This window comes from Gopherus evgoodei, chromosome 7 (assembly GCF_007399415.2).
Source record: "Gopherus evgoodei ecotype Sinaloan lineage chromosome 7, rGopEvg1_v1.p, whole genome shotgun sequence".
Taxonomy (NCBI): Eukaryota; Metazoa; Chordata; order Testudines; family Testudinidae; genus Gopherus; species Gopherus evgoodei.
This window is the reverse complement of record NC_044328.1, coordinates 102413040-102435298: the sequence shown is the minus strand read 5'-3', so window position 1 is coordinate 102435298 and position 22259 is coordinate 102413040. Positions and strand designations below refer to the sequence as shown.

The window sequence follows — 22259 nt, the reverse complement described above, 5'->3', positions numbered from 1 at the left end:
GCTGCATGTGTGTGAGAGCGAACAGGGACCATTACTGAGCAGGTGGCTTACAAGCAAACCTCTCTGTGGCTCCTGTCATCATGGGACCATAGTGAAGCCTCAACAGGTTGTGGTAGGAAACATCTGCCACATACTCCTCTTCTCTGGCTGTTTTTTACTTTGCACTTCTGCTCTGGACCTTAACAGAAGCTGGTCCCTCAACCGATAAATGTTCAGCTCCTGTTCCTGAAGATTCTAATGGTGTATAGAGGAGAAGTGTTTCATGACATACTGAAACACCAGCTGTATTGGGAATAACAACAGTGTGTTCCAGACCTCTGTGGTTGCCACTGTGACGTGGCATGGGACCTTTGTAATTCCTGTGTGAGAAGCAGGCATATTATACTGGTGCATTGTATCCTGTCAGAAGCTCCTACCACTGTAAAAACATCCTGTAAATTTGATTGTGGGGAGGTGTGCTGATACTCATAACACAGAATTATTGTCTCCTGCATCTAATCTAATTAGGAACAAAGGAATTGCCATACCAAATCAGACATGTGGTCCATTTAGACCTATATCATGTCTCTAACAGTGGCCCACAAGTGAATCCTTGTATTAGGCAGATATGGGATAATCTGCCCCCAACATTAGGTCTCCTCCTGATAGTCAATATTAAGTGTTTCCATTAAAATGTTGAATCCTTTTTTGGATCTTCCTAAATTTTTGGCCCCAATGATCTCCCCTGGCAATAAGTTCCACAATTGAATTGCACATTGTATGAAAAGATATTTCTTTGGATCAATTACTATTCAAAGAAGATAACAAGTCTTAAAGACTCTCCGGAAACATGCACAATCTAGGATCCCAAATTACATTTTGCAGGCTTATTTCTCACATACAAATATGCTATTAAACCTCCTTGCATCATGGTCTTCCTCATCGTAAGGAGTTGTAGTTAAGCATTAACTTGCAACTGGAATTGCGTTAAATTTTTCAGGTCTTCTATGTTTTCCATGACCCCAGTTTCAGGCAGTTATAACTGGCAAGACTTTAAGATTCAAGACTGTGCTTTAGTTGATGTTATAAAGATCCGTTTTCCCTTTGTAGGTAATGGAAGCTATGCTCATGGAATAAACAGAGACAATGCCCCTAAGAGTTTCAATATTAATGCCTGGAAATGTCTGTAGGGTACATGTGATTCTATACAGTACTGATTTTAGGTCATGTAACCACAGCCAAATAGCATAGTATTTGAATTGCTTGGAAATCTGTGATATGTAAAAAGCATGTGATGGCCATAAATGCTTAGCTGACAAAGCAAATACAGTGAGGGTAGAAAGCAATCTGGAGCAGAGACCATAGATAAATGATATAGGCTATAGAGCAGTTTGGAGAATAAAGAGCAGTTGTGGATCTGTGAACATGGTCCTGTATTGCGAGTGAGAAAGCAAAGAAGTAAATCTTTGCATTACGAATAGCCCATAATTGAAAAAATGCAGTTCTAGCTTTTTGGGCAGAATTTTGTCATCTCAGAGGCAGGCTGAATTTGTGGTACCTGGAAGGTATGTGCGATATATATAATTTGTATAGCTGCTTGAAAAAGTCAGATACGTTGCCACCAGGACTCTATCCATCTGTGAAGATCATTCAGTGGGCTAGACCCTCAGCAAGTATCAAATGGCATAACTACATTGCAGTATTGTAGAGATAAAGCGTCCTCTAATTTAGGTTTAAAAGGTGTGGTTGCTTACGCAAAGGCCTAACCTCCCACCTGGGTTACAACATGACCAACTCCAAAGGATCTGAAAGATTTAAAATGTCTACAATAGCAGCACGAGGACTTTCCAGTAGAATTCAAATAACTTATTTGGGAACAACCGGACCCTTTTGCCCCGTAGATGTGGTCTTTGTATAATATGACCTTGTGCTTTAGTTGTGAGATAAAACCTAAGCCGTATTCACTTGTTCTTCTTAAAGATTTTATAAGAGTTATTAGAGATAGTGAGGTAGCTATGGCATCTTGGCCAAATTCCACTTTGCATAATCATATGAACCCTGCTGTCTACTTAATTTCCCCCTACCCCTCTCCCACAGTTTCTGTTTGATACAGTACTATTCCACATTCCTGTCCTGTCCTATTGTGTCACCACAGAGGTGGCTGTGTCTCAGTGGTGGGTTCAGTAATTTTGTGTCTTCTGGGGATAGTATATATGTAGGTGTTTTTAATACACAATTTTATCAGGCCTTAACAATTAATCTGGAATAAGGTAGGATATGAATTTAGAATGATTATCTATTCCTGATTAATTCCATGTGTGACTCTCTCATGCCAGAATGAGAGTACCTTATTCTGAATTAGTTTAATCCACTTCCAAAATGGATTATGCTAATACGGAATAAGGCACTGTTATTCTTGAATAAGAGCATTCACACAGGGAATTAATCAGGACTAACTCTTTTAGAATAACTCCCCAGGTAGGAAGCCATTATACTTCAATTGAATTAGTGTGAAGACCCCCATAAGGATCAGGACCCTATAGTGCTGAAAGCTGTACAACCCTATTGTAAACTCTTTGGGTTGGGTACTGTTTCTTCCTAACTTAAAGTAAATGAATAATGTGGGTGGTCAGAAGGCAAGGGGACCCAGAATACAACAGCCCTTAAAGTGGTCAAGGTGCCTGTCAGGTGCCTGGCATGTGGTTTGGTTGTCTTTTTTGTTTTGTTTTGTTTTATCCTTGCAAAATTTTTTAAAATTTATCTTAAATCTTACTTTGTTCCTTTATATTTGTCTCATACCTCAGGTTCCTCTTTTTTTTTTACCTGTTTTCTATTTTTAGCCCTTGCCATTTCCCCTTGAGATCTATTTCACCCTATACTTTCCAGTTTTTTTTAAATTTAGTTTTTACCTTGCCTCTTGGGTTTAGAGTACACCAAAATATGTTCAAACTAAAGAACTGAATCCACCCTTGACAGCTTTGGGGTGTGTCCCCCCTAAAACAGGAAGGAGCCTTTCCAGCCAGTCAGATCCTGGTTCTGATGTGTCCTGAGATAGCAGAAATGTCATGAATGACTGCCTCGCATGGCTTCAAACCACTTTGGGACAAAATCCCTGGAGAATAAGTTTACATGTTTACCGTCTGAGATCCTGACACATAACCATAATTTGTCCCCAACTGTAGTCAAAAAGTGCTCCGTGTCCTGTTCTGAATGCTGTTAGACCATCTCTAGTAAATATGGACTAGTCTACACTGGCAATGCTAAACATGTCTTGTGTAGTCATGGCAGAGCGCTGGGAGAGAGCTCTCCCGGTGCTCAATGAGGGGCACAGCTTCCAGCTCTGGTGCACTGTCTACACTGGCGCTTTACAGCACTGTCACTTGCTGTGCTCGGGGGGTGTTTTTTCACACTAAGTGAGAAAGTTGCAGTGCTGTTAATTGCCCATGTAGACAAGCCCTAAGACTGCAATCAAACTTGTGCAAGCCAATCCCTGCTCCCCCAAAGAGCCCTACCGAAGCCTATGTTCGTAAAGCAATGTCAAATCCTTTTGAATGACTTTGCATAAATGTCAGATTTCATCGCTTATTACATTTAATGTAAAATAACTGGCCAATAGCAGTTCTGGAAGATTCACTCCCACCATTATGCTCGTTCTATTGCTGCTTGTTAGCCCTTTGCCCTGACTATAGCTCAGAACAACACCGGATTAGCCACCGAGCCGACAAGACCCAGGCAAATGGGGGGCCCCAGGAAAAATTGGCTGGCAACAGAAGCCCAAGCCCCGGCCATTGGGCAGGTGGGGCAGGAGAAGGCTTCCCCCCACCCCTCAACTTGACCCTGTTGTCTGGCAGAAGCTCCGGGCGGGACGGGAGAAGCCCCAGTGCCCTGATCCTGGTCCCCCATGAAGCGTGGGGGGAAGCCCCAGCACCTGGATCCCTGCTGAAGTTCTGGGACTGGAGGAGCTCTCACTCCCCGCTGTGGCATGGGATAAAGTTTATCCAGTCTGGAGCAGGGGAGGAGGCAGAAAGAAGCAAACAGGTTGTGGGGCTGCAGTGGGGGACGAAGCCTGGATGGAACAGAGGGGAGCCCTGGGAAAGGGGTGGGGCGGGGTTGGGGGTGAGGCCACAGGCAGAAGGGGCGGAACGGGGTGAGACACCAGGCGAAACGGGTAGGGCGTGGTCCCCACTTGCTCTGGCCCAGGGCCCCAGGAAACCTTAATCTGCCTCTGGCTCAGAAACTTGAACTTGGTCTCTGCAGATCTTCATGTTGGGAATCTAAGGCAGTGGTTCTCAAAGCCGGTCTGCTGCTTGTTCGGGGAAAGCCCCTAGTGGGCCGGGCCAGTTTGTTTACCTGGGGCATCCGCAGGTTCGGCCAACCGCAGCTCCCACTGGCTGCGGTTTGCCGCTCCAGGCCAATGGGGGCTGCGGGAAGTGGCGCGGACCAAGGGACGTGCTGGCAGCCCTTCCCACAGCCCCCATTGGCCTGAAGTGGTGAACCGCGGCTCCGGCCGAACCTGCGGACGTGGCAGGTAAACAAACTGTCCCAGCCCGCCAGGGGCTTTCCCTGAAGAAGTGGTGGACCGTCTTTGAGAACCACTGAACTAAGGAACATCTGATGTGTCTTTCAGCTCAGAAACTCCCGTCTCTGCTCACTGTTCAAATACCTGATTCGATAAAATGACTAAGTTTCAGTATTGCTCTGTTTTGTTTCTGCCTTCATCCTGATGCTTTTTTTGCACTGATTTCAATTGATACATTCAGCAGTGAACTGCTCTGGGATCCTTGATGTGGTCTTGGTGCTTAAATCAACAGCTGCATTTAGCTCTGTGGAGTGACAAGAGGAAAAAGTGTGTGTTCATTTTGTTTCAGTGTTTTCTAAAAATGACATGTATGTACACAGCATTGCAAGAGGAATACTCTGTTTTCCTCAGCAACAATCCTATTCTCTCTAGAGCTGTGTATGTCTGAGTACAGCACCTAGCACCTTTGTAGACACTGCCCTGATACAGATGACAATGCGTAACTGCTCTGCTCTGGCTTTGTAGTTTACCACTGAAAAGTCCTATTGTTGGTTTATAAAGCTGCACACCAAGTGGTAAAAGAAAGGAGGAACTGAACTCTGGCAGCTTCTACCTTCTGGAGCAGACTGTTTGCACTTCCCCTGAATTTAAAAATCCCCAGTTGTTTTCATTTAAAGAGGAAAAACTAACGCACAGATTAAAAGGAGAGTGAAGCAGAAAATTGGATGGCATAAGGAGACAAAGAGAAAAGTTTAATTCAAAGGTTTGCTTCTGTCATTCTTCTTCAAAGTACCTTTCTTTTGTGCTTCTCCCCTCCTCCAGCGCCCCTCCCTCGTTGTCTGCCTTTCCCTCTGGTAGGAAAAATTCTGGAGATCCTCATAAAAAATTAAATCAAAACATCCTGAATAAGTAACTGGTGTTTTGGGGGCAGAGAGAAAGAGAAGACATGCAGTGACCACCCCCAGTATCGGAGACATGAAGAGAGCAAAAAGTATTTGCATCTTACAAGCTCCACCTATGCACTAGTCACCTGTCAAGAAACACGTTCTTTAGTGCATAAGATCACGGTAAGGTGCATAATACCTTCTTAATTAGGTTCCAATTTCCCTGATAGAGATCTTATTTGAATAAGTTAATAGGAGACAAGCACAACTTGAAAGTGACTGAAGGCCAAGAATATGTTTTGATGGGATTACTTTTAAAATTATTAAAACTGCACATTAACATTGCTTGTTTCCGCCATACTATTATGAGTTCTTCACAGGCTAAGAACCATGTACTCAAATTTTCATAAGTTTACATCTGTATGAATAAATGTAAGAACATAGTTGTGCAATTGCAGGGTCAAGGCCTAAATCATTAACAGATTTTACCTTTTTTTTTTCCTGTTGGTGATGAGCTAGCTGTGTAATAATTCATTCATGACTGAGATAGCAGACAAATACAGAGGATCAGGATCTTTGTGTGTTTTTTAAAAAGAAAAAATGCATAAAACTACCTGTCTAATTTGGGTAGGCAGTTACTTTGGTTGTTATACACTGGATGTTTGCATGCACAAATGACCAGATGCCCAGCTGTCCTTTATTATATGCATAGATCTGTATGCATGATCATGCTATCTTATGTGCAAACCTAGCTATATAAATCTATAAACAGGCATGCAATTACATGTACATTTTTTGTGTGTGCTCATGCTTTAGAAAATACGGCCCTTAACGTTATTCTTCATGTTTAACTTTTTAAAAGCTTTTTTTAATTAGAAAAGGCTGCTTCTAAGCTTTAATCTAAAATGTAAAAGGCTCAGTAGATACAGACCAAAGACAAATTATAGGACATAAAAACATTCTTTGCCGCTTTGATGTTTTCAGGCTGAGAAATTTCAAATAATCACATGCAGAGCCTAGCAAAGTATTTTACATGGAATGCCCCTATTAGGCTGCTTCACCTTTTTCATTTTTCAGTTGTGCTCATATTTTTGAGGTTCTTTGGTGTGATAAAGAATGTCAGCTTCCCCTTTTATCTGAAGGTGCCTAGCGGTGTTTGTTCGAACGTTGATACATACCATCTTGAGGTTGCTTTGTACTTTGGCACTTGATGCCTCTTAATCTTCAAGATGTCATTCTGTTTATTTCTTTACCTTTCTTTTAATCCTCCTGTAGCATACATTTTTCATAAGCAGTTTGTTTTCCTCCCTTTTTCCTTCGATCCTTTACAGTGACTCACTTCAATTTACCAATGAGTGTAGCCATAGGCAAGTGAATTTCCTAGTCATTTCCAGTAAAACATTTTAATAAAGACGGTTTGGTTTTTCTTTTCTAACTGATATGTTCATTGTGCAGGGAACTCCCATAATTTCTTCTGTGTAAGATAGAGCTCTTACTTCTGTTTCTGATTAACTGAATTACTGGCTCTTGTAACATCTTCAACTTTCTGTTATCTTTTTCTTCCATTCAGTGTGCCTAGTTTTAACGAGCCCAGTGGCTTGTCTTTTGCTTCCCATCCCCTAAGCTAAGGGGATGTCTTCACCACAGAGCTAGCTTGGGTTATTGGCACCCAGGTTAGCCTAACTTGGCCGTGAACAGCCCCACTGCAAAGTTACTGTGTCCTCTCTGGTGCTGCACTTATCTGTGTGTTGCTAGGATTTCTGGGGGCACGTCCCATGGTTCTTTCTGCTTGGTCTATGATTCTTTACCAGTGAATTGTGGGAGAACTGGTCTGTCCTCCTAGGCACATGGGAGGAGTTGGAAAAGGCGATGGAGGACTGTCAGCATTCAAACTATTTAGCCTGGATTCTCATTTCAAAATGGGTTTGTTACCAGCCCAAGTGAAAGTGAAACGCAGACTCTAATCCCAAACCCCAGCCATGCCAGTTAGCTTGGTTTGAAAGCACCACAGAATTTGGGTGAGAGGGTTTGTGTGTAAGTGGGAGATGGGTTGGGGGCAACACCCATGTAAGAAACCAGGCTAACTCTACAGTGAAGACATATCCAAGAGGCAGCCATTGTTGCTGTTTGCACATAGAAAATTTGTGTACTTTGCTGAGATGGAAGAAAGCCTTTTAAAAAAAAGAATTCCCAGTAATATTTCTGATGAAATCACAAATGTTCCTGCCTGTTGTTGTTTTTTTAGTGAAAAAGAGCAACTTTTAATTCCCAAAAGTTATTTAGTGCTCCCCACATCGTCTTGTGTATTAGCTGTTCCTTGTGCCATCTCTTAGATTGTTATTGAATGAACAGTTTAGGTAAGACAAAGGGCTGCAAGGCAAACCCAGATGGTTCTTGTGTTTTCCAAACTGGTAATCTGCAATAATCAAAGTTTACTATATTATAGTGACCAGTTACTGCCTTGGTAAGTCATTTCAAAGGTGTTTGTCTCCTCCTTTTTTAGTGCGTTGGAATAGTTTTGCAGTGTTGCGCTGGTAATAGCCTTTCCAGAATCATGGTGGATTATTTATTGGAGAACTGAGGACCTGAGGCTCTTTCTCCAGATGTTTCAGTACTTCTGCTTCTGGTCATGTAGACACAGTAAAATGATAGCACAGTGTTGGGTTTGATTTTTAAACAGCAATCAAAATCACTGTACACCTTTTCAAATCTCAGAAAAGCCTTGGGCTTTGCTTTGAGTTTTGAGCATTTTAGGGTCAGTTCTGGCCTATCATCCTGACTGTTTTAATAGATGTGAGGTTCAGCGCATGAAATTGACAAATTGATATGATTTTCAATGACTCTTCACATTGTTCTGTGCTTACGCTGAATGGATATGTCACCGACATGCAGAAACTGCTTTTTGAAAAAAAAATAAAACAAAAAAGAAACAAAAAAACACAAGAAGTTGATAATTTTGACACTAACCTTCAGCGGTAGAATAGTTGTTTCCTATGATGTTTGTGTATAAGAATCATCCTTAATATTGAGTTACCTTGCTGTCACACTGTGCCGTCAGGTACAAAAAACCTTCACCTTTGCCAAGAGACTTAAGGTTTGATTCTTTCCTGTAAATACCTATGTCAGGGTTCCTTCCCCACTCTGAACTCTAGGGTACAGATGTGGGGACCCACATGAAAGCCCCCTAAGCTTATTTGTACCAGCTTAGGTTAAAACCTGGTATGCTGCCGCCACCACCAAGTGATTTAACAAGAAACAGGGAAAGGACCACTTGGAGTTCCTCTTCGCCCAGTATATACCCCCAAGCCTTTACACCCCCTTTCCTGGGGAGGCTTGAGAATAATATCCTAACCAATTGCTTACAAAATGATCAGAGACCCAACCCCTGGATCTTTGGACAATGGAAAAATCAGTCAGGTTCTTAAAAGAAGGATTTTATTAAAAAGAAAATCTAAAAATCATCTCTGTAAAATCAGGATGGAAAATAACTTTACAGGGTAATCAGATTCAAAGAGCCCAGAGGAACCCCCTCTTGCCTTAGTTTCAGAGTTACAGCAAAACAGGGATAAACTTCCCTCTAGCAAAGGGAACATTCACAAGTTGAGGAAGCAAAGATAAACTAATACACGTTGCCTGACTGTTACTTACAAGTTTGAAATATGAGAGGCTTGTTCAGAAAGATTAGGAGAACATGGATTGATGTCTGGTCCCTCTTAATCCCAAGAGCGAATACCCACCAAAAAAAAGAGCACAAACAAAAGCCCCCTCCCCCCATTTGAAAGTATCTTGTCCCCTTATTGGTCCTTTGGGTCAGGTGTCAGCCAGGTTACCTGAGCTTCTTAACCCTTTACAAGTAAAAGGATTCTGGTGCCTCTGGCCAGGAGGGATTTTATAGTATTGTATACAGGAGGGTTGTTACCCTTCCCTTTATAGTTAGGACAACCCAGATGATTTTAGATCTTTGTTGATTTAAAATACCAATTAAACTTCACTTTTTATGAGTTTGTATTTTGGAAATTGGGTGCGATTTGTATAACCTGTCATTCTTGGCATGGGTCCACTTCATCCCATTACTGTCCTAATTCCTTTTTCCAGTTCTAATCAATTGTGGGGAGCTTTGAATTAGCCCAGGGCTGACATAAATCTGGATAGTATTATTGCATTTTATCTTTAAAGTGTAAACTAAGAGATGTCCATCCTTGTTTTCATCAGTAAAGTTTCTGGGGCATTTTAGTGTGTGTGTGTGTGTGTGTGTGTGTGTGTGTGTGTGTGTGTGTGTGTGTGTGTGTGTGTGTGTGTGTGTGTGTGTGTGTGTGTGTGTGTGTGAGAAATGCTTTTTGAATCTACCAATATAAGTAATTTAGCCAAAGTGAAATTTGGTTTAACTGAGAGATTCTAATTCTCAGACACTATATGATCTACTTCCTCTCCTTCTCAAATCATCTTCACTTAATGATGATAATATAGAAGGTATTTGCTTTGAACCTGCATCTGCTCCCCTTGCAATCCATGGCAAAACTTCTCTTGACTTCCATGAGACCACAATCTGGCCCTATAACAAGAACACTCTAATTCAAGCTGGATCAACCAGATGCATATATTGGGAGGGGAGGGGTGGGATGTGGGAATATATATGTATATATTTTTGTTTGTTGTAGAAAGAGCAGCATTGAGCAAACATTAAAGAAAAGAGCCCATTTTATAGAAGATGTTGTTATTTCAACTGGTCAGTCACTTTCTGTATTGTGTTTGCTATTGTTTCAGACATGTTGTCATGGTATAATTCCCCACTCTGAACCTTAGCGTCCAAAAGATGGGGTATCAGCATGAATTCCTCTAAGCTCAATTACCAGCTTAGTACTTGTAGCGCTGCCACCAACCAGTAATTCCAGTGCCTGGTACACTCCGGTCCCCCCCACAACCTTGCCCGGGGACCCCCAAGACCCAGTCCCTCTGGATCTTAACACAAGGAAAGTAAACCTTTTCCCTCACCGTTGCCTCTCCCAGACTTCCCCTCCCTGGCTTACCCTGGAAGATCGCTGTGATTCAAACTCCTTGAATCTTAAAATAGAGAGGAAAAGTCACCTTCCCCCCTCCTTCTCTCTCCCCCTCCCAGACTCTTCCTGAGAGAGAAAGTAATCCTAACACAGAGAGAAAATTAACCTTTCTCTCCCCCCTCCCTCCTTTCTCCCCACCAATTCCCCGGTGGATCCAGACCCAGTCCTTTGGGTCTCACCAGAATAAAAAAACAATCAGGTTCTTAAACAAGAAGAGCTTTTAATTAAAGAGAGGAAAAACCAGTAAAAATTATCTTTGTAAATTTAAGATGGAATATGTTACAGGGTCTTTCAGCTATAGACACTGGGAATACCCTCCCAGCCTAAGTATACAAGCACAAAGTAAAATCCTTTCAGCAAAATACAAATTTGAACTCCTTCCAGCCAAATACCCATGTGCAAATAAAGAAAACAAACATAAGCCTCACTCGCTTTATCTACCTAGTACTCACTATTCTGAGCACATAAGAGCCTGTATCAGAGAGATTGGAGAGAAACCTGGTTTCACGTCTGGTCACTCTCAGAACCCAGAGAGAACCACAACCAAACACTAACAGCATACACAAAAACTTCCCTCCCTCAAAATTTGAACGTATCCTGTCCCCTGATTGGTCCTCTGGTCAGGTGACAGCCAGGCTCACTGAACTTGTTAACCCTTTACAGGCAAAAGAGACATGAAGTACTTCTGTTCTATTAACCCTTAACTGTCTGTTTATGACACATGTAGACTGGAAAAGAGCTTATTTATTTAAGCTTGGTCTAATTCTTACTGAAGTGCATGGAAAAACAGGTGTTGTCTACAGTGGGAGTTGAATCGTACTTGTACAGTTGGTCTTCTCCAACTTCTGCTAATGTCCATGGCTTTCATCAGGAGCTGGATTGGACCATTTCTCTTTTTCAGCTTGATACTGCAGCAAGATACTAATTATGTATCAATCTGTGGCCACACAAATGAACTGTCAGTTGCGAATTAAGCATTATGACTTTACTGCAGAATAAGCAGAAAGAGAAGATGGGCTGGGAAGGGAATGAATGAGCCCTTAGTTTAAACAGGAACTTCTCTAATTAGCAAATATTGCAAGGAAAACTATAGGTAGAAATTGTAAATTAGAGACAGGGCTCAAATCAAAACTCTATCTCTGAATACACTTGAATGTTGGTGCATCTGACATGAATATTCTGGCTCAGGCCCATAAATAGGTTTAAGCAATAAGTCTGAAAGTTTTGATTTCCACCCTCCCTCCCCCCCGCATGAAAGTCCTTCCCTAAAGAGTAGCTCTGCTTTCACATAGCCCTGCCCAGCCATCTGAGATTTCAGAAGGTAGGATGTTCTTACTACCGTGAATGAACTATGAAATGTGCAAGAGAGATAACGGTCATAAAACATCACTTGTGGGAACTCCTTCCGTCTTTCGCAGACTTTCTCTCCATCCATCTTCTCTCAAGTGGGAAAAGAGGGCATTGGGAAAGAGAGAGAAGGGGAGAGGTCATTCTGTGTTCCTACCTGCTGCAGACTTTGTGCAACCGGCCTGAAGTCTCATCCTCTGCTTCCTTATCTGAAAAATAAGGATAGCAGTATTATTTATCTACCTCAGCTGGGTGTTGTGAGACTGACTTCATTAATGGTTTTAAGGTACTTGAGATTCTTGGATAGAAGACACTATATAGGTTTTCAGTAAAAGTGTTTGTTTGTTTATTATGATGTAGGTTTAGATTGCGGATGACAGGATTTTCTTTCTTGTGCTGTTGCCAATTGCTGTGTCCAGATTTATTATACTCCATTGATTTGTGTTGTATTGATGTTTACCAAACCTGATAAAGTAATTCACCGTTACGGTCCATTACTATTAAGATGGAAGCATGGAAAGGCTCTGAATACCCTAAACTTGTAGGAGGTGTGGATCTGAATTTTGTGACTTGGACCCATCTCAGAACAAAACACAAGTGGTTTTTTTAAGGGTTGGGGAAGTTAGAAAGGAGAAGCTATATGCATGAGAGATTTTGATGCTGATGATCATGTTGTCGAAAAGAGGCATCATGTGATACTGACTGGCTGTGTCGGTTGCTTTCAAGCCTACTTTGCTCATACTTAAAACAACACTGAATATTTTTAAAGCATTGGGCACATGTTTCTCCATTGCCTGGTATCTAGCGTAGTCATTTTTCACCAACAAAATGTGGGTGTAACATGCTACCACTGCCATGCCTGCAGAATTCTGACTTTGGTAGCATTTTATCTTCCTTGTACTGGTGTAAAGAAATGGTTATCCAAAGCCTGGGGCTGGGGAGTAGAGGAGAGTTCTTTCCCCCTCCCCCCATTGCTCAATGTTAAAACAAGAAGCCATTTTTATTGTCTCTCTTGTTCTGGGCTGCCTCCCATAATATTAGTGCCACAAATGGTACCGGATTAGACGAGCTACGGTAAATCCTGTGTTGCTCATTTCAGCAAAATAGCTGCCACCAGCAGTGAGATCAAGCATCAGCTGTTGTTAAGCAAATTAAAATATCAAAGTCCTTTTTCTCTCCTGAACTTCCATATTATGGGGCGCAGTAAAATGGTTATGGTTAATCTTTCAAAATGAGTTTAGCTAATTTTTAGTATTATGCTTTCAACTATTAGGAGAAAGGATGGTAAAATTGGTAACTGTAATTTGATTTATTATTTTTTCAATCACTTCATATAAAATTCTATGTGCGCCTTCAGTGTTTTATTCTTGAAGTGCAGCTAGTGTATGGTGGTCATGGTGGGAGACTCAGAAACCTTCGTGGGACTAAATACCCACCACGCTTACTGATTGGTAGTGTGCTGCTTTCCCAGACTGCAGTTGGTTGATTTTCTCCTTGAGCCTGAAGGACAATTGTCCATAGCATTCAACCTGCTGGAGTTTAAATAGTCATTTAAAGATGCAGTCCAGAGGGTTCAGAACTGCAATAATTCAGGCAGTTTGCAATCATTTGTGCAAAAGGCGTTTTGTTTCATGTGATATTATGATGACAATCTCAGTTTCATGAGTAAAATGTTCCTTATTAGTAATGTAAGCTAAGAGGAAATAAACAGATTTGTCTGGGACAGAAGTATATGTGGGTCTAAGTAAAACATCCTTCCATAGTGAGGAGCAGTTCAGAGGCATACAGATGGCAACAAATAGTAGCACTGTACTGATATATGGAAGTGCTTTGCTTATGTAGCTGGCAACACCTACATCTGGCTATATAGGTAAAGAACACTTTTGACACCTATTGATGACTTCATCCTGGAAAAGAAGAGTGGGAAGGACAGGCCAGAGAGAGCTCTGGTAGTCCTTTTAATGTTGCTATCTCCGAGAATTTTGAATCACCATCCACCAAAACCTGTATGGATTTTGGTAGCTTGCTACACTAACATGCAGGAAAAAGTGTGCGTGTCTCTTGGTGTATAAATTAATATATATCACACACACACACAAAAACTGAGTGAAAAGAACATTATTAAGGTTGCAAACTGAAGCACTCAAAAGTTAGGAAATGGCAGAATTAAAGTTGGCTGGGCAACATTAACTCGGCCCCCTTATGTGTATGCATTATGATATCCTATTTAATTGCATGACCGCATAATAGTCACATACCTTCGATTTTGAATTATTCAGTCAGGGTTGCATTTTAGTGACACTTAAAAACGCTCTTCCACAATGATCCCTTTATAACTGGCCTCCTTCCTCTTCTAGGCTCCTGCCACACTAGAGACTTTTTTCAGCAGTGCAGCTGCACCGATGCAGCTTGCTGCTGCAAGCTCTGCTATTGTAGCCACTCTAAGCCAATGGGAGAGAGCTTTCCTGTCAGCTTACCTCCTCCAGCCCCCACGAGCGGAGGTAGCTCCCCCCCTGACATAGCACTGTCCACATTGGTACTTGAGTCAATGTAACTTATGTTGCTTGGGGGTGGGAGGAGGTGGTTTATTCAGCCCGTTTATGCTGACATATGCTGTAGCGTAGACATCAGGGCCGGCTTTAGGCTGATTCCCTGGAATCGGGCCCTGCTCCGGGTGGTCTTGGGCGGCATTAGGCCAGCAAAGGCCCTGCTCCGGGGGCCTTCAGCGACGTTTCGGGAGCAGGATTCCTTTGGTGCCCTGGCAGACCTGGAGCAGACCCCCGGCCGCCGAAGTGCCGCTGAAGCCCTGGACCACTGCCTGCGGGTCATAAAGCCCACCCTGGTAAACATGCCCATGATATTTCTTTGTGCAGTTAGCACTTAGATGTTTACCTCCACTTTTTTCTTAAAAGCCTCAGGGAAATCACAGCACAATAACCAGGTAATTTAGTAGGCAAAAGCAAAATAAGCATTCAGTAGAGGAGTAAGAGAAGCATTACTTAATCAGCTCTGAATTCTCCCCATCCCCCCACTGATTCTTGCATCTAAATAGCAAAGAAATTGAAAGGAGGCTGTGAATGCTACTGGTTTTAATGGTGCTTTAATGTTCATGGGTTTCATGCATGTTACTAAAACCTTTTTTTCTCATAACGTATGATTTTTAAGACAGACCTGGACCATAGCCATGGATGGTAATTACATTTTATGGACATCTGGGTTAAAATAAAATTTCCCATTCCACATAGCCTATTACAGTATGTAAATAGTTAGTTGTAACATGAACATATGGGATCCCCACTATTAAGTAGAAGAGAGGTGCAGTGAAACATGGTTAAAAATGGGAGAACTCTCAATTTTTTTTTCCTTTAGGCATCTTTAGTATTAGCGAGAGGTACCAGGCTGACAGCTTTGTGAGTAAAGGCTTCTGGTATATAGTAAGTGTTTGCAATAAGTGTATCTTGGATAGTAGCTGCATGTATTAACCACAGTGCCCTGTCTCAACCTTATTCTGGATGGACCAGAATTTAGGGCCTAGAGTTTAGGAAGTAGTTAAGTCTCCTTCCCCATACAACCTTTGATTCCTGCTCAAATCACCAATAAGGAGGTCTGTTGTGATGGTTGGCTTTGTGATGGGATTAGCTATTTACTGTACAGAAATCACTAACCTCTTCAGACAGGGCATCCTACAGCCGTTGAATGGCAAGGACAATTAAGTCTTTTAGGTCTTTATCTTGCAATGTGATGCATGTGGGTCTTCACTGGGACTTGGCACAGGATAAATTGTGGGACTGGGACCTCAGTCACTGTTGACTTCAGTCACAATTCTGCAATCAGTCCATGTGAGCAGATTTTGTTTTTGTCACAATTTATAACAACATATTGCGAGACACCGCAGAATTAAGGGAAGGCCCAGAGAAAGCACTCAGGATAATCAGGGGAATCGGAAAACTCTTATACGAAGAGAGATTGAAAAGATTGGGATAGTTTACCTTGGAAAGGAGATGAACAAGAGTGAAAATGGTAGAAACATATAAAACAACAAAGGTTTTGAGAAGGTAGACCAGGAACTTCTGTTCTCTCTCTCAAAACGCAAGAACAAGGGGATAGTCAATCGAATTAAAAAATGGCAAATTTGAATTTATTAAATGAAAAGATATATTTTTCACACAAGGTGTGATTAAACTGTGGAACTCATTGTCACAGAATGCCATCATGGAGACCATAAAGAGAGCAAGATTCTAAAAGAGTTAGAATATGTTATGTGGATAACAACAATATCCAGAGTTATAATCATTGACAGTATACATTTTGGAAGAGATATTAAGCCTCATGCTTCAAGGTTTAAACCAATCTCGCAACTACTAGAGATTAGGCGGTTTTTTGCACCTTCTTCTGAAGTATCTGGCACTGGCAACTGTTGGAGACAGAATACCGGACTAAAAGGACCACTGATCTGATGCAGTATGGCAATTGCTATGTTCCTATGATCTTGGCCATAGGTTGTATTTGCACCAGTGAAGTGATGATGAAAATACTTAGTTGCACGGGAGAGTCATTAACTCCTACAAGAAATGCTAAACTTGACATCTGTGTCCAAAGGATTAAATGTAAACTAGTCACTGCTCTCAAGAATTTCTCTATAGATAATTTACTAAATAATTTGTTTTAATTTTGCTTAGATTTTTTTTTTTAATGGGTGATCAGCAATAGATTTAAGTTGTTGTAACCTACTTAGTGTTAGCAGCCTACTGGTAAGAAAAGCCTACCATATTGAAAACAGTTGATTTTGCTGGTGGATTTTACTAGTGGATGTCAGAGCCTCTTTCACCATATTGTAGACTTACAATAAATGCAGGTCCATAACAGACTGATTTTAGTTCTTGGGGGGAAAATGTCAGTGTGTTGAGGAGAAGCAGCTTTTATTTATTTATTTATTTATATATATATATATTTTGCCATCCCTCTGACACTTATGGAGATCTGAGGTATTAGGCTTTTAAGCTGCTTTGTACAGTTGAAACTCATTTGACAACAACTTGCACAGATGGTGCTTTACTTTCTGTCTGAAATGTGACGCTTTTTAATTTCCCTCGGGTTGGCTGAGTGAATCAGGCCAGAATTTCCTCAGTGGATATATGTCAGCTGCTCTCTGATTTGCTTATCTGAAATCAAATTCACTCTGATAAGAGCAGTAAGTGGGTGCCTTTAATACTGGACAAGGCAGACATTATCAATCATCTGTTTCAGCCCTGGTGTAGTCAATAAGTACTATATCAGTAAATGCTTCCTATCTAGTATGCAGAAGAATAAAATGCTACTTATATATATATATAGGAAGCAAATTTCCTTTTGTGATGATAGGATACATTCGAAGAGCAGAGGAAAAAATGGTTAGTGGAAAAAATTTACAGTTGACTAGACAAGGAGTTTCCTTTGGAAAGGAGATGCTAGTTTGTCCTTGATTTAGCTTAAAGCATAATATTAATATTAGCTGTAAAAAACGTGCCTTATGGAGACTGGCATCCTGAAAACTCTGCTGGCACCTGGAAGCCCCAAATTCATCTTGGAATGGACTGGGGCACAAACACGTACAGTAGTTTAAAGATAGCATTCATTAATCTCATTGACTCCAGTCCATCTGTCAGGCAGATTGTTACCAGTATATACCTACTTAAATTGTTAGGAAACTCTTTGCTTTATAATGTGTTTTAGTGAAAGCAATTGACTCGGCCCTAAAAACAGGTTCTGCCATCCGATGCTCACTGAGTCAGTAAGACCTACATGCTTACATCTCAAAGGAGAATTTTGCTGAGAAATGCTTTTCCCATTGCAAATGAAAGCTGAGAAACGGAACAGTCTGTTAGCGTAAAATCTGTTTTCCATGATTCAGTCTTCACAGCGCTGGTCGTGACCACTTATACTGTATACCATGCCTTGGGGGAAAGGGGACGAGGGAGAGGAGACAGAAGTACTGTATCTGATCATCACACAGTTGGAGACTAAGGTCTTGATTCAGCAAAGCACTTGAAAACATGCTTCAGTGCCATTCGTCAATGAGATGTAAGCGGGTGCTTAATTTTAAGCACGTGCATAATCCCATCACGTGTTTTGCTGAATTGGGACCCTGAATCCTGATCCACACCACAAATATGGGTAGTGTTGGCAAGAGGATTTGACATAAAACTGATAAACTGCAATGTTTGTTTTAAAGATCAATCGTCTCTTCAGAGCTAGAAGTTGAACCAGGAAATAAAATCACTTGTTGTGGCAACAGCAAATTAAGAACTTGTGCACTATCTCCCTGTTTTGAGTACCTGTGCACATGCTGTGTGAAGGCAGTAGATTTTGCTAATATGGATGGCATTCAAAAGGAGATCCTTCATTACTGTAGTGAGCTGTTGTTTGATATTGCCCATTTTAACTGTTATCCAGTCCAGATTTTAATGGAACCCCCTAAATTGGTTGTTTTTCCTTGTGTACAAAATGTATTTATTGGCATAGCATTTAGACTAAAATGGCAGCCACAAGAATGATGAGTAAGCTATCAACATTGGAATATCAAGCTGTGTGTAATATAGTAGATAGTCCCTCAGGTATGTGAATGTATCCGCGGTTCTATAGGTGTATTTGTTCATGCAGCATGAATAAGTCACTGGGGCCCTGTCCTGCTATTTTCAGGGGCCTTGCTTGGGCAAAACGGTTTCCAATTACAGGGTCAAGTCCTTATCTGCATACACCCAGAGCCTCAGCTGGTATACATCAGTGTAGCTCCTTTGAAGTCAATGCAGCTAAGCCGGGTTGCCTCAGTTGACGATCTGCCCTGGAATGGAGAGATTGAAGTGCAAGAAAATATTATTTAATTATTTATTTTGCAGTTCTGAAATGTGGAAATTTTGTGAACTATTAAAATGGGAGTAATTTTTATGCAAAGGTCGATGTGTTAATTAATCAAAGATATCACTTTTTTTCTGACCATCCTAGGCTTTTGGGCAGGCTCATACCAACCACAAGAAGGTAGCAGCCGATGGAGAGAGCAGGGAGGAGACCTTGATTCAGGAGTCTGCTACCAAAGAAGAGTACTACATGAAAAAAGTAATGGAGCTGCAGACTGAGCTAAAGCAGCTGAGGAATGTTCTTGCCAACACGCAGTCTGAAAATGAACGCCTTAATTCTGTCACACAGGAACTGAAAGAGGTAAGAGTGAATGGATGCTGTGCATCTTAGCATGAATCATAAGAACACGTTGTTTCTCCCATTGTGGAATCGTAGACTTTAAGGTCAGAGGGGACCATTATGATCATCTAGTCTGACCTTCTGCACAACGCAGGCCAGAGAATCTCACCCACTCACTCCTATATCAGACCTGTGTCTGAGCCATTGAAGTCCTCAGATCATGGTTTAAAGGTGCAGAGAATCTTCCAGCAAGTGACCCGTGCCCCATGCTGCAGAGGAAGGCGAAAAACCCCCAAGGTTTCTGCCAATCTTCCCTGGAGGAAAATTCCTTCCTGACCCCAAATATGGCGCTCAGCTAAACCCTGAGCATGTGAGCAATACTCACTAGCCAGACACCCAGTGTTCTACTTCATACCTGTGAAGTCATCCTGGGTCAGTATTCAGTGTATTCATCCCGCTGCCAGTAGGACAGGGTGTCGCTCTTGGGACTGTAAGAAAGCACAGTATCCAGCTAAGACACAGGATAATTGCGAAGCTCAGGCATAAAGGATCTCCTGACTTGGTTCTGTCTTGGTTTGCACCCTGGCAGCAACTTCTACAGTGTAATCAATGTGTGAGATGGGACAGAATTTGGCCCCTTTGTTTATAGTTAACTTAAAACTTCCTGCAGCCTAACTTGAAAAGACACACATGCATGGGATGAAAATCTTGAACTTGGTTACTGTCAAAGTCCTAATATGATTTCTTTGTGTTATAGTTATAAGTTTGTGTTTATCTCATGGTAACAGACTGCTTTTCATAGGTCACTTGAATTGCTGTCTCAAGAGATCTGACCCTTTTATTTCAATCTTGATCATAAGATAAACTAGGAAAGTACAATTTAGATGGGGCTGCTATAACGTGGGTGCATAACTGGCTGGATAACCGTACTCAGAGAGTAGTTATTAATGGCTCCCAATCCTGCTGGAAAGGTATAACAAGTGGGGTTCCGCAGGGGTCTGTTTTGGGACCAGCTCTGTTCAATATCTTCATCAACGATTTAGATGTTGGCATAGAAAGTACGCTTATTAAGTTTGCGGACAATACCAAACTGGGAGGGATTGCAACTGCTTTGGAGGACAGGGTCAAAATTCAAAATGATCTGGACAAATTGGAGAAATGGTCTGAGGTAAACAGGATGAAGTTCAATAAAGATAAATGCAAAGTGCTCCACTTAGGAAGGAACAATCAGTTTCACACATACAGAATGGGAAGAGACTGTCTAGGAAGGAGTATGGCAGAAAGAGATCTAGGGGTCATAGTAGATCACAAGCTTAATATGAGTCAACAGTGTGATACTGTTGCAAAAAAAGCAAACGTGATTCTGGGATGCATTAACAGGTGTGTTGTAAACAAGATACGAGAAGTCATTCTTCCGCTTTACTCTGCGCTGGTTAGGCCTCATCTGGAGTATTGTGTCCAGTTCTGGGCACCGCATTTCAAGAAAGATGTGGAGAAATTGGAGAGGGTCCAGAGAAGAGCAACAAGAATGATTAAAGGTCTTGAGAACATGACCTATGAAGGAAGGCTGAAGGAATTGGGTTTGTTTAGTTTGGAAAAGAGAAGACTGAGAGGGGACCTGATAGCAGTTTTCAGGTATCTAAAAGGGTGTCATCAGGAGGAGGGAGAAAACTTGTTCACCTTAGCCTCCAATGATAGAACAAGAAGCAATGGGCTTAAACTGCAGCAAAGGACATTTAGGTTGGACATTAGGAAAAAGTTTCTAACTGTCAGGGTAGTTAAACACTGGAATAGATTGCCTAGGGAAGTTGTGGAATCTCCATCTCTGGAGGTATTTAAGAGTAGGTTAGATAAATGGCTATTAGGGATGGTCTAGACAGTATTTGGTCCTGCCATGAGGGCAGGGGACTGGACTCGATGACCTCTCAAGGTCCTTTCCAGTCCTAGAGTCTGTGAGTCTATGAGTCTATAATATTCTGTTAGTGTTATGGCTGCACAATATTAATAGTGCTGGGCTATCTGGAAAGAGAAAATAGAGAAGTGTAACTTATTAAACAATTCCATTATTTATGAACTCTTTTATAGTTCAAATAAAAACAAAATCATACAGGTGTGGAGGCAGCTAAAACCGGTAACATTTTGAGTTTCAAGTTCACTGCTGTCAAACATTTCCTTAAATTTAGGTTGGATTAAAGAAGTCTAAAAGCAATAAATTGCAGGGAAGTTATTCATAATTGTTTATTATGAGACTTCTTGCACTTGCCTTTCAATCCTTGGGTATTGGGCTGTTGGGGTAGTTCCTATATAGATTAGTTATCTGATACCTCTGTTATATATTTCACATTGCTAAGCGATTTACAGAGGCCTCCTGGTTTAGTTTTCTTTCTCTTCTCTATAATTGAATGGCATATACATGGAAAATACATGGCAGGAGAAATTATGCAGAAGTGGGATATCTTAAATGGAGTCCTTCTGGATAATTCTGTTTCAGCACAGTAGAATAGAATCCGTCAATACCTAGCCTTTTAGTATAACAGCATAGGGATTTGCAGCATGAATTACTACAAGTTACAGAACAGGAATAATTTAACTCTCTTCTATTGCTGATTGTGTGCCATGATCACAGGACTGTAAAGCTGGAGTCCAGCCATGTTGATATGCTCAGGCAACATGAGCATATGAACCAGTCTCTGCAAGTACATGCAAAGCTATCATGTATTTATTTCTTACCATTAAGATCAGTTTAAATCCTTTCCCTTTCTCCCCCTTCCTCCCCCCCCCACAAAAAAAAAAGAACCACCAGCCAGGGCTTTGTGCACTTAATGAAATTCCAAATGTTCCTTAAAACATGCTGATAGGCAGATTTCAATCCAAAATCAATGAGTCACCAGCTGTAGTTGATGTTTTTTGTACTGTCATGCTGAAACAACTCTACCTGATTTGCTTGAAGGCATCATGTTGATTAATAAAATGTTGTCATGCTTGCATTAGGACAAGCTGTTTAGCTTGATTCAGGTCCGTCCCTCCCCAATACACACACACTGTTTGCATGAGATGGAAACTTTTTTTTTGTATATTTGTTCCGAGAGAGCAGAGCAGCTCTAAAGAGGGAATCAGTGACATCAGATCACTCATGGGAACTCAGGGAGATTCTTCCTCTGTTTAAAAAAGGAAGTTTGAAGTTTTCTGTGTTTGGAGTGGGAAAATCTGGAGAATTTCTTTATCTTCTACATCTGATTAGAAATCAGCTGTGAGAATTATGTAAAGAATTTAATTTCATGGTTGACTATAAATTTTAAA

General features: G+C 41.3%; 1 protein-coding gene across 2 annotated transcripts in view; it reads left to right on the top strand.

Moving 5' to 3' along the window:
* The window catches only part of BICD2 (BICD cargo adaptor 2), a 157567-nt gene that overhangs the window by 69602 nt on the left and 65706 nt on the right, over positions 1 to 22259 (top strand). For both annotated transcript variants that reach the window (XM_030569360.1, XM_030569359.1), the window contains exon 2: positions 18768 to 18980. In XM_030569360.1, coding sequence (XP_030425220.1) covers positions 18768 to 18980 — 213 coding nt within the window. The remainder of the gene's footprint in view (positions 1 to 18767; positions 18981 to 22259) is intronic.